Source organism: Loxodonta africana, chromosome 3 (assembly GCF_030014295.1).
Source record: "Loxodonta africana isolate mLoxAfr1 chromosome 3, mLoxAfr1.hap2, whole genome shotgun sequence".
NCBI lineage: Eukaryota > Metazoa > Chordata > Mammalia > Proboscidea > Elephantidae > Loxodonta > Loxodonta africana.
The window spans coordinates 1,165,609-1,177,798 of NC_087344.1; the positions used below are offsets into that span (position 1 = coordinate 1,165,609).

The window sequence follows — 12,190 nt, forward strand, 5'->3', positions numbered from 1 at the left end:
AGTTCACTGGTGGAGAAGGGAGGGAGAGGAGGTGGGCCCTGTGGGTGGGGCTGATTTGGGGAGGGGGCTGCGGGAGGAGGTGGTGGAGGGGCTGGCTACCATTGGTGCATCTCAGACAAAGGCGGAGGGAGGGGGTGCGTGTGGATGGGAAGGGAACAAAGAGGCAGGGGCTGGGGGCGGGCCTGCTCCAGCAGGAGGGCCATGTCCAGGGAGGAGGCACAGCCAGCTGGACAGAGGGAGGAGGCCGGGCTGGAGTGAGCAAGGACAGCCAAAGACACAAAGAAGTGGGCGCAGATGGCAGTGAGGAGGCCATGGGGCAGGGGTCAGTGGGGGCTGGTGGGGGCTAGCCCAGGGCTGCCAGAGGGTTGTCAGTGCTCAGGTAGCTCCTGTGGGCCCAGCCTCTGATGGAGGGGGAGGGTAGGGGACTGCAGGGCATCCCGGATCCCGGCCTCCGAGGTGGCCATGGTGGGCTTGGGTCCACCTGTCCAGCCATCCGGCCATCCCCACCAACCTCTCCCTGGCTCTCTCAGGTGGCGGTATCAGCTTTCACGGTGTTGTTATTGTCTGTCCACTCTGCCTTTCCACCTGTCAGCTCGTGGGTGGGCATGCTTCTCCAGGGGAGGGCCTCAGCTGTCATTCTGTTGTCCGTCTGGCTGTCGGCACGTGTGTCTGGGAGACTGGCTCTGAGGGGCCGATCCATCGGCCGTGGGCTGTTTGGGTCTGTCTGGGGCTCTGCCCCTGCCTCCCTGTCCCCTTGTCTCTGTCTGTCTGTCACTCCATCTGCCATGCCGTCTGTGCCTGGATTCCCCAAGGCAGCCATGCCAGTTGCTCCTGCCAGACCCACCACGGGATTGGCAGGAAGGCTGGGACTTAGGGCGGGGGCTGTCTCGCGGTGCCGGCCATCCCCTCCCCAGGCTCTCAGTGACCTCTGACACTTGGCCCCAGGCGCTGCAGGAGCTGAAGATGGCGAGCTCGGTGGCATCGTACGAGCAGCTGGTGCGGCAGGTGGAGGCCTTGAAGGCCGAGAACAGCCACCTGAGGCAGGAGCTGCGGGACAACTCGAGCCACCTGTCCAAGCTGGAGACGGAGACATCGGGCATGAAGGTGGGGCGGTGGGGGGGCTGGATGGGGCCACAGGAATAGACAAGAGGGGCTGATGGAGACACAGCTGGGCCACGGGGACAGACAAGAGGGACTGGATGGGGACACAGCTGGGCCAGGGGACAGACAACAGGGCTGGATGGGGACATGGCTGGGCCACAGGGACTGACCACAGGGCTGGATGGAGAGACAGCTGGGCCATGGGGACAACAGGGGTGGGTGGGGACATGGCTGGGCCATAGACACAACAGGGCTGGACAGGGAGACAGCTGGGGCATGGGGACAACAGAGGTGGGTGAGGACTTGGCCACGGGGACAGACAACAGGGCTGGATGGGGACACAGCTGGGCCACGGAGACAGACAACAGGGGTGGATGGGGACACGGCTGGGCCACGGGGACTGACAACAGGGGTGGATGGGGACACGGCTGGGCCACAGGGACAGACAACAGGGGTGGTTGGGGACACAGCTGGGCCATGGGCACAGACAACAGGGCTGGATGGGGACATGGCTGGGCCACAGGGACAACAGGGCTGGATGGGGACACAGCTGGGCCACAGACACAGACAATAGGGCTGGATGGGGACACAGCTGGGCCACAGACACAGACAATAGGGCTGGATGGGGACACGGCTGGGCCACGGGGACAACAGGGCTGGGTGGGGACACGGCTGGGCCACGGGGACAACAGGGCTGGGTGGGGACACAGCTGGGCCACAGGGGCAGATGCTAGGGGCTGGGCCCTGGAGGTGGGCAGGTAGCGCCGGGCGCTGAAGCCCCCTCTGCCCCCAGGAGGTGCTGCAGCATCTGCAGGGCAAGCTGGAACAGGAGGCCCGCGTGCTGGTATCCTCGGGGCAGACGGAGGTGCTGGAGCAGCTGAAAGGTGAGGTCGCCCCTGTGCCCCGCGGGGGCTGGGAAGACGAGGGGCTGGGCCACCACTGACCACCGCCCTGCCCTCCTCCCCACCCAGCCCTGCAAATGGACATCTCCAGCCTGTACAACCTCAAGTTCCAGCCGCCGGCCCTGGGCCCTGAGCTCCTGACACGGAGCCCAGAGGGAAGTCCCCTCCATGGCTCTGGGCCCTCCAAGGATGGCGTCGGGGAGCCTAGCCGGGCCACCATCCGCCTGCTGGAGGAGCTAGACCGGGAACGGTGAGACGGTGCAGCCTCATGGCCTCAGTGGGAGACAAAGAAGAGGACAGGGATTCCTGGCAGAGGGGATGGCTCCCGGGAGACACAGGCGTTGCTTGGGACAGGGCTGTGCTGGCCCCAGGGCTCAGAGGCAGGCCTGGAGCCAGAGGAGCTCAAGGCAACCTTTGTGGAGAGAGGGACGAGGCCCAAGGAAGCTGGGCTTGGGGCCAGCAGAGGGGAGCAGGTCTGGGTGGCTGGGTTAAGCCCGGCTGGGTTAGGTGGGCTCAGACAAGGCAGTACCTGAGGGGCCTGGCATCAAGTCCTTGTGCAGTGTGACCTCAGGCAAGTCCCCTATCCCCTTCCAGCCTCCGACTTCCTGCTCTGAAAAATGGGAGTAGCAGCGTCTCCCTACCGGGTGGTTAAGAGGGGAGTCTGTGGCGCCTGGAGCGCTTGGAGCCTGAAGCCTGCCTGTCTTGGGGAGAGGGAGACAGTTTGCAAGTGCTGAACAGAACAGCCCCACCCAGAGTTCCTCTGCGGAGAAGGCTTCATGAAGGGCTACTTTTCGCCCCTTTAATTCATTTTCTGGGGCCCACTCAGGACACGCCAGCCACCCTCCCCCGGAGTGTTGGGAGCCCCACCAGGGGAGGCATTGCCATGCTGCCCGGGAAACTTGGCAGGCCAACCTCAAAACGGACAACACACCTGTGACACAGGTGCTTGCCCCCCCAGGTGCTTTCTGCTGAATGAGATCGAGAAAGAGGAGAAGGAGAAACTGTGGTATTTCTCCCAGCTGCAGGGCCTGGCCAAGCGCCTGGACGAGCTGCCGCACGTGGAGACCGTGAGTGGCTGGGGTGCCGGGGGACCTGGGGGGCCCGGGGGCGGGGGAGCGCTGGACCCCCGCCCGGGCGCCCCCTCACCGAGGCCTGCCCGCCCTCCCAGCAGTTCTCAATGCAGATGGACTTGATCCGGCAGCAGCTGGAGTTCGAGGCACAGCACATCCGCTCGCTGATGGAGGAGCGTTTCGGCACCTCGGACGAGATGGTGCAGCGCGCGCAGGTGAACCGCGGGGAGGCAGGGGCGGGGCGCTGGCGAGGTGGGCGGGGCTTGGCTGAGTGAACGGAACCATATATCTATAGCGAGTCAGAGGGCGGAGACCGCTGTGGGCGGGGTCACATGCCTTGGGCGAATCAGAGAGCAGAGATCACTATGGGTGGAGTCCTAGAAGGAAGAGGCGGGATCTAGAGAGTGGTTGGAGAGGGTCTGAACAAGCTATCCGAATTGATGCAGTTGATGAGTGGGGCCAGATGTGGGGCTAGGTGGAACCAGGTCGGGAAGTGGGTGGAAACATATACCATGGGCCAATCAGAGTGCAGAGACTGCTGTGGGTGGAGTCTGGATTACGGGGTGGAGCCACGTGCTGGTGGTCCAGAGGGCTGAGACTGCTGTGGGTGGAGTCTGGATTAGGGGGCGGAGCCACGTGCTGGTGGGCCAGAGGGCTGAGACTGCTGTGGGTGGAGTCTGGATTAGAGGGCGGAGCCACGTGCTGGTGGTCCAGAGGGCTGAGACTGCTGTGGGTGGAGTCTGGATTAGAGGGCGGGGCCACGTGCTGGTGGTCCAGAGGGCTGAGACTGCTGTGGGTGGAGTCTGGATTAGAGGGCGGAGCCACGTGCTGGTGGGCCAGAGGGCTGAGACTGCTGTGGGTGGAGTCTGGATTAGAGGGCGGAGCCACGTGCTGGTGGGCCAGAGGGCTGAGACTGCTGTGGGTGGAGTCTGGGTTAGGGGGCGGAGCCATGTGCTGGTGGTCCAGAGGGCTGAGACTGCTGTGGGTGGAGTCTGGGTTAGGGGGCGGAGCCATGTGCTGGTGGGCGAATCAGAGGGCTGAGACTGCTGTGGGTGGAGCCGTAAACGGGAAGGGATCTAAGCGGTGGTTGAAGCGGCTCCAAGGAGGCCTGGTGGTGCAGTGGTTAAGTGCTAGGCTGGTAACCAAAAGGTCAGTGGTTAGAACTCACCAGTTGCTCAGCGGCAGTGAGATGTGGCAGTCTGCTTCTGTAAAGATTCCAGCCTTGGAAACCCTATGGGGCAGTTCTCTGTCTTATAGGGTTGCTATGAGTTCTAATGGACTCAACAGCAATGGGTTTTTGAAGCAGGATCTGAACGGGCTGTTGGCGTTGATTTGGTCAGTGGGCGTGACTGCATCTGAGAGTGAGTGGAGTCAGTCTGGGGGCTGGGTATAGACGCTGGGTAAAGCCAGATCAGGGAACGTGGGTGGAGTCCTGGAAGGTCCGGGTGGGCTCCAGGCAGTGGGCGGGCCGCAGTGGGGACGGCGGGGTCAGAGCCTGGGCAGAGTGGCCCAGCGCGCGTCTCTCCCACGCAGATCCGCGTCTCTCGCCTGGAGCAGATTGACAAGGAGCTGCTGGAGGCCCAGGACCGGGTGCAGCAGACCGAGCCCCAGGTACGCTTGCGGTGCCACGGCCAGGTGGGGCGGTGCCGGGACCTGCCCAGGGCCGGCAGTCGGCCTGCAGCTTCCCCCTTCTCCCATCGTAACTCAGACGACGGGCCAGCATCGGCAGTCTGGCGGCTTTGTGGGATACACCCAGGGTGAACCCCCAAGCCTGGTACTCTCCCCACAGGCCCTGCTGGCGGTGAAGTCGGTGCCCGTGGACGAGGACCCTGAGACGGAGGTCCCCACGCACCCCGACGATGGTGCCCCTCAGCCGGGCAACAGCAAGGTGAGGGCGGGGTCTAGGTGGGGGGCAGCCGGCTGGGGTATACGGCGAGGCAGGCCGGCCCCCCGCTGGGTGTGGAGCCCAGATGTCTCTGTCCAGACCCCCAGGTTTCGATGGGTCACCCTGGTGTGGGGCTTATAGTGAGGCTGGTGGGCAAGATACTTGTCCTGTATGTTTGGGGGGCACTCTAGACGGTCCTGTCTATACTCCTAGATGTGGGGGGGGCTACCCCTGAGGTAGCATTTGACCCTCCTGGGCTGGGGTCATCTCCGCAGAGTATGTATGTCTCTGTCGCCCCCACCCATTCAGCCCCCCAGGTGTGTGGGCCTCCCACCAGGGGGAGGGGGGTACGGTGGTGAGGCTGGTAAGGGTGCACTGAGGTCACAGGACTACTCTTGTTTTAGGGGGCCCCTGACGCCCCAGGTCCATCCTGACCAGGGAAAGCAGGTGGTGGAGACTCCCGTGACCCTGCTTCTCTCCCAACGTCGCAGGTGGAGGTGGTGTTCTGGCTGCTGTCCATGCTGGCGACACGTGACCAGGAGGACACGGCGCGGACGCTGCTTGCCATGTCGGGCTCGCCCGAGAGCTGCGTGGCCATGCGCCGCTCGGGCTGCCTGCCGCTGCTGCTGCAGATCCTGCATGGCGCTGAGGCTGGGCCGGGGACCGGGGGCGGCGCGGGGACCCTCGGGGCGCCCGGTGCCAAGGACGCGCGCATGCGCGCCAACGCGGCGCTGCACAACATCGTCTTCTCGCAGCCGGACCAGGGCCTGGCGCGCAAGGAGATGCGTGTGCTGCACGTGCTGGAGCAGGTCCGGGCTTACTGCGAGACCTGCTGGGACTGGCTGCGCGCGCGCGATGGCGGCTCGGACGCAGGCGGCGCAGGTGGCGGTGAGTGCAGGCCTCGAGGGCTGCCTAGGCGCAACAGGCGCGCGATCGGCGCATCGTCACGCGGCCTTCTCTGGGCCATGCACGCCGAGGTCATTTGGGCCCTTGCCTGACAACGTGGCACCAGCGATGGCTGCCCTGGCTGTACCTGGGGCTGAGTGCATGCTAGTGAAACAGCCCTTGCACGCAGGGGTGGGTGGGTAGCGGGCAGCCCATGAAAAGGGGGTGCAAGCTTTGAGAATTCATATTTTTTGCAGCGGATTGCAAAATTAACCCATGACAAAGGACAGCTCAGAGCTGGCCAGGGCTTTTGGGCACCATACATGTGCTGTTTCCCCTCTAATGCAGGGTGGGTGAGGCTGGCACCAAAGTTACCCCATTTATAGAAGGGTGACGGAGGCCCGGGCTCTCCAAGCCACCACCTCGTGCAGGTTGCAAAGCCCTGCGATGATCCTGGCCGGTGAGGGGGGGAAGGCCAGAGGGGCAGGGATTCAGGGATGTTTCCCTGACCTGTCCCTGGTCCACAGCCCCTGTCCCCATTGAGCCACAGATCTGTCAGGCCACCTGTGCCATCATGAAGCTGTCCTTTGATGAGGAGTACCGACGGGCCATGAACGAGCTGGGTAAGTGTACCCCCTCATCTCCTCCAGGGAGCCCTCCTGGGGCCCTGCTCAGCCATCAGCACCTCTCTGTGGGGACATGGGCTGGGTCATCTGTGTCCACGTGGGGCCTGGCAGCAAGGCCCAGAGAGGGATATAGACTCCCTGAGGTCACACAGCATGTGTTATGAGTGGACTGTCCTGCTGGCCATCTGTCCCTGAGGGCAGCCTTACAGCCGTAATTGTCCGGGGCTCAGGAAACGGGGAAGTGGTTGGGAAATCAAGACAGCAAAGGTGAAATGTCCAAGCTCACGCACAGAGGCAGAGCTCCTGGGTGCCTTTGGTTTGGTTTTGTGCAGTTTACACATGTGTGTTGGGGGGACCTTGAGAAGTTTTGGGCTTGGGACCTGTGTCTGCTGTAACAAAATACCCACAAAGTGGGTGGTTTTACACAACAGAAATGTGTTGTCTTTAAAGGTGGGAGGCGGTCTTCATTTGAGGTGTCAGGGGAGTGTCCCTGAGGAAGGGACTGCCAAGCTGGGCTCTGAAGCAGAAGCCAGGAGCCTTGTCCAACAGGGATGGAATGGGTGTTCTGGGCAGAGGAAACAGTACCTGCAAAGGTTCTGTGCAGAGAAAGTGTGACTAGAGTATAAGGGCTGGATTGAGGTGGCGTGGCAGCTGAAAGGTATCAGACGGACTGTGCAGGGGTCTGTTGACCCTGTGGGTGGTGGAGAGACCTGACAAGGTTTCTCCCTGGACCAAAGGGTGGCAGCAGGGAGAGCCCAGGGCAGGCTGCCTGGAGGAGGTGTCCTCAGAGTTGGGCTTTACATGTTTCCTGCAGAACAGATGCGGGGAAGGTGGAGGGCAGGAAAGGGTACCTAAGCAGGACTGGCTGGGCCCAAGGCTGGGGAAAAGAAGGTGGGGTCCCCCTCTGCCTGGACACATCCCTGGCTGTACTATGCCCCCTCCCGCATCCCCACAGGTGGGCTGCAGGCTGTGGCCGAGCTTTTGCAGGTGGACTTTGAGATGCACAAGATGACCCGTGACCCCCTTAACCTCGCCCTGCGGCGCTACGCCGGCATGACTCTCACCAACCTCACCTTCGGGGATGTCGCCAACAAGGTGACTGGCAGGCAGGGCCCTGGGACTGTCCAAGCCTCCTGAGCCCTCACCCCAGCCTCAGAACAGCCCTGAGTGGCAAGGATGGCTGTCCCCCATTTATAGATGCGTAGACTGAGGCCCAGAGGATGCCGGGTGGGGGCTCATCCTCTGGGGCCCTCTTCTGTGGAGAACCCATGTGACATCAGAGTGGGGTCCTCTGGATCCAGAGGCTGGACCCGCACCTCTCCAAGCCTCAGTTTCCTTATCTGAGCAGTGGGGTACCTGCTCTCTCTCCCCCATGGCAGTGAGGTGGAGGCTGGGTAGTCTGCACTCCAGCATGCAGTAGGTGGTTAGCTCACATGGGAAGAGCTGGAAGGTGAGGGCCTCGTGGCCGCTGTGACCCTCATGTGCCCCCCACAGGCCACCCTGTGCGCACGCAGGGGCTGCATGGAGGCCATTGTGGCTCAGCTGGGCTCGGACAGCGAGGAGCTCCACCAGGTACCGGCGGGACCCACAGGGGCGCCCTGGGGGCTATGGAGGGGCCAGGCCAGAGGTATTCCTGGGCACAGCGGGGGTGGTGAGGGCCTCCACCCTCCTCCAGCTGTGAGTGAACCCCAGTCTCTGTAGTCCCATTGCTTCCAGGGGTTGATGGCGGAGGGGAAGCGGCTCACATGGGAGCCAGCCAGGCCCCTCGGTCCCACCTGCCTGCCCTTCCTAGGCCCCTCGGTCCCACCTGCCCACCCTGCCCAGGCCCCCGGCCCCTTGGTCTCTGCCCACCTGGCTCCTGGCCCACCCAGCTCACCTGTGCTCGGCCTCAGGTGGTGTCCAGCATCCTGAGGAACCTGTCCTGGCGTGCGGACATCAACAGTAAGAAGGTGCTGAGAGAGGTTGGCAGCATGACCGCCCTGATGCAGTGTGTCCTTCGGGCCACCAAGGTGGGCACAGGAGGGGGCACTGCGGAGGGGAAGGGGAAAGTAGTGATGGGGCAGTGGCGGGGGGGACAGAGATGCTGTGGAGGGGGGCAGGGATGAGGGGGCAGAGACACTGGGGGGGACAGAGACACTGGGTGGGAAGCGCTGAGGGGGTGGGGGCACGGGGGGCATTGTGGAGGGGGCAGAGGGGGCGGGGGGCAGTGCGGAGGGGGCAGAGACACTGCAGGGGAGGGGGGAAGTCCTGAGGGGGCAGAGGCACTGTGGAGAGGGCAGGGTGCACAGTGGGGAGGGACATGGCAGAGGGGGCCAGGGTGCAGGGACCCCATGCCTGGGGGCGAGGGAGCCACCGCAGCCCTTTAACACCTGCCACAGGGCAGCGAGACTCAAGGGACTGGTCGGGGATGGGCTGGGGGCGAAACAAAGCCTTAGACTGGCTTGGGGCAACACAAAGATGCCATGGTGGCTGGTTTCATTGTTAACGACTTTTGCTTTTGATTGGAACACGTGTCTGGGTGCCTCTGCTTGCGGGTCACTGCCCCTCCCTGCCCCCAGGAGTCCACCCTGAAGAGCGTGCTCAGCGCCCTGTGGAACCTGTCGGCGCACAGCACAGAGAACAAGGCGGCCATCTGCCAGGTGGACGGTGCGCTGGGCTTCCTGGTGAGCACGCTGACCTACAGGTGCCAGAGCAACTCGCTGGCCATCATTGAGAGTGGCGGCGGCATCCTGCGCAACGTGTCCAGCCTCATCGCCACCCGCGAGGACTACAGGTCAGGCGCCGGCGGAGGGGAGAGCGCAGGGAGGCGGCAGCCGGCGGGGGCCGGGGGGGTGCTGAGATTTGTGGGTCCAGCCGATGGGAACGGTGGGGAAAGGCAGCGCACGCGGGATCCAGAGAATGACTGTTTCTGGTTGTCCCCAGGTATAAATCTCTGTTCTATATATATACTAAATATTACATGGGATATACTCATACTAAAAATTTATTAAAATAAATTACTTATTTATTAAATAATAATAAATGTTTATTAATGAAATAAACCCTGGTGGTGTAGTGGGTAAGTGCTATGGCTGCTAACCAAAGGGTTGGCAGTTCGAATCCACCAGGCGCTCCTTGGAAACTATGGGGCAGTTCTACTCTGTCCCACAGGGTCTCTATGAGTAGGAATCGACTTGATGGCACAGGGTTTGGTTTTTTATGGTTTAATGAAATAAAGTTTATTTTCAGTACAGATAGACTGGAGCCCTGGTTGCACAGTGGTTAAGCACTTGACTTCTAACCAAAAGATGGGCAGTTTGAATCCATGAGCCGCTCGTTGGAAACCCTATGCGGCAGTTCTGCTCTGTCCTATAGGATAGCTATGAGTCGGAATCGGCTGGACAGCCTCAGGTTTTTTTTCTTTTAACGGGTTGTTAATAATAAGCCATCACTCATCAGTCAGTTTGTTACAGCTGGACCAATAAGAAACATCATGATAAAGGGAGAAAATTTTGAAGTTGTCAAGGATTTCATTTTACTTGAATCCACAACCAACATCCATGGACGTGCAGTCAGGAAATCAAACAGCGCATTGCACTGGGCAAATCTGCAAAAGACTTCTTTAAAGGGTTAAAAAGCAAGCATTTGAAAGCTGGACAATGAATAAGGAAGACCGAAGAAGAACTGATACCTCTGAATTATGGTGTTAGTGAAGAATAGTGAATATCCCGTGGACTGCCAGAAGAACAAACAAATGTCTCAGGAGAAGTACGACCAGAAGGCTCCTCGGAAGCCAGGAATGCAAGACTCTCTCACATACTTTGGACATGTTATCAGGAGGGACCAGTCCCTGGAGAAGGACATCACGCTGGGTAAAGTAGAGGGACGCCCTCGACGAGATGGACTGACACAGTGGCTGCAAGAATGGGCTCAAACACAGCAACGGCTGTGAGGACGGTGCAGGACCAGGCAGTGTTTCGCTCTGTTGTCCACGGGGTCACTGTGAGTCGGAACCTACTTGACAATGCCTACCTAAGGACGACAGCAATAATAATTAATAGATAAGATTTATTATTTGTTAAGTAAAATTTCCTTATTTTAGTACTTACGCTAAAATTTATCAAAATTAAATTTTTAATTAAAATAAGACTATTATTTATTAAATGATAATAAATGTTTATTGATTATTGAAATAAAATGTACTTATTTTAGTACTTCTATATGCTAAGATTTTTGGTCAAAATAAAATTAATTTATTAAAATAAAAATTGTTTATTAAATACTTTATAAAATTTTTACCCACACTATTTTACATATAAAAGTAAATAAAATTTCCTTATGTTAGTACTTATATTTTTGTGCTATAAATTTAAGATGATTAAAATGTATTAAAATAAATAGTATTAAGTAATAAGTAAAATATTATTTATAGAAATTAATAAAATTTACCTATTTTAACATTTATGTTAAAATGTTTATTAATACAGATAACATATTTATTAAATAATACTAATAATAATCACTTACTTATAAATAAAGAAAATTTAGATATTTTAGTACTTATGTATTTATGTTAAAATTTATTAAAGTAAAACATTAATGAGTTAGTAATAGTAGGTAATCCTCATTATTTATTAAACTAAATTATATTAGTTTGTTACTTATATACTTATACTAAAATTTGTTTATCAAAAGAAAATATTTGCTAATTAAAATAAATAAAATACAAAAAATAGTAAAAAAATAGTACTTATTAAATAATATTAATAATAAATAAAAATAATGACTAAAATAATTTAAAACAAATAAAATTTACTTATTTTTAGAACTGACATGTTTATAGTACAGTTTTATTAAAATAAATAAAATATTTATTGAATATTAATAATACACTTAATAATAATAAAATTATTGATAATAAATGAATAAATATTAATTAGCAGAATAAATAAAATTTACTCATTTTAGTACTTACATACTTAAACTAAACTCTGTTTAATATAAAAAGTCATTGATTAAAATAAACTACATAAACTAAACTAACCTTAATAATAATGTGTATTATTAAAAAAAAATTAAATTACTTGTTTTTAGTACATGTGTATTGTACTAATTTTTTATTTATTAAAATATTTATTTGTTAATAACATTATTAACAGTATTAACTATATGCAAAAAAACTTAATTTTTGTAATTATGTGCTTAGACTTAAATTTTGTGATAAATTTATTAAAACAGTATTTATTAGGTAAATTAAACAGCAAATAACATTTATTATTTATTAAAATAAACAAAATTTACCTGTTTTTGTATTTAGATATGTTGTTAGGGAGTTTTTTTAAACAAATAATAAATATTATCTATTAATTTTTAATTGTTGTTGTCAGGTGCTGTCCAGTCGGTTCCGACTCACAGTGACCCCGTGGACAACAGAGCGAAACACTGCCTGGTCCTGCACCATCCTCACAGTCGTTGCTGTGTTTGAGCCCATTCTTGCAGCCACTGTGTCTGTCAGTCCACCTCACTGGGGGTCCGCCTCTGTTTCACCCACCCTCTGCTTTACACAGTTTGATGCCCTTCTCCAGGGACTGGTCCCTCCTGACAACATGTCCAAAGTACATGAGACAAAGTCTCACCAACCTCCCTTCCAAGGAGCATTCGTACTTCTTCCAAGACATTTGTTTGTTCATTCCTCTGGTTGTCCATGATGTACTCTGTATTCTTCCTCAACACCATAGTTCA

At 56.1% G+C, this 12,190-nt stretch overlaps 1 protein-coding gene across 2 annotated transcripts in view; it reads left to right on the top strand.

The window, feature by feature from the left end:
• APC2 (APC regulator of WNT signaling pathway 2) overlaps positions 1-12,190 on the top strand; it is a 24,722-nt gene continuing 12,532 nt past the window's right edge. Inside the window, exons 1-13 of one of the 2 annotated variants that reach the window (XM_064280106.1) lie at positions 1-1,104; positions 1,895-1,985; positions 2,073-2,253; positions 2,962-3,070; positions 3,172-3,288; positions 4,607-4,684; positions 4,863-4,961; positions 5,450-5,846; positions 6,371-6,466; positions 7,425-7,564; positions 7,964-8,041; positions 8,362-8,478; positions 9,028-9,242. In XM_064280106.1, coding sequence (XP_064136176.1) covers positions 964-1,104; positions 1,895-1,985; positions 2,073-2,253; positions 2,962-3,070; positions 3,172-3,288; positions 4,607-4,684; positions 4,863-4,961; positions 5,450-5,846; positions 6,371-6,466; positions 7,425-7,564; positions 7,964-8,041; positions 8,362-8,478; positions 9,028-9,242 — 1,859 coding nt within the window. In that variant the 5' untranslated portion in view covers positions 1-963. The remainder of the gene's footprint in view (positions 1,105-1,894; positions 1,986-2,072; positions 2,254-2,961; positions 3,071-3,171; positions 3,289-4,606; positions 4,685-4,862; positions 4,962-5,449; positions 5,847-6,370; positions 6,467-7,424; positions 7,565-7,963; positions 8,042-8,361; positions 8,479-9,027; positions 9,243-12,190) is intronic. The other variant, XM_064280105.1, reaches the window with a different exon arrangement.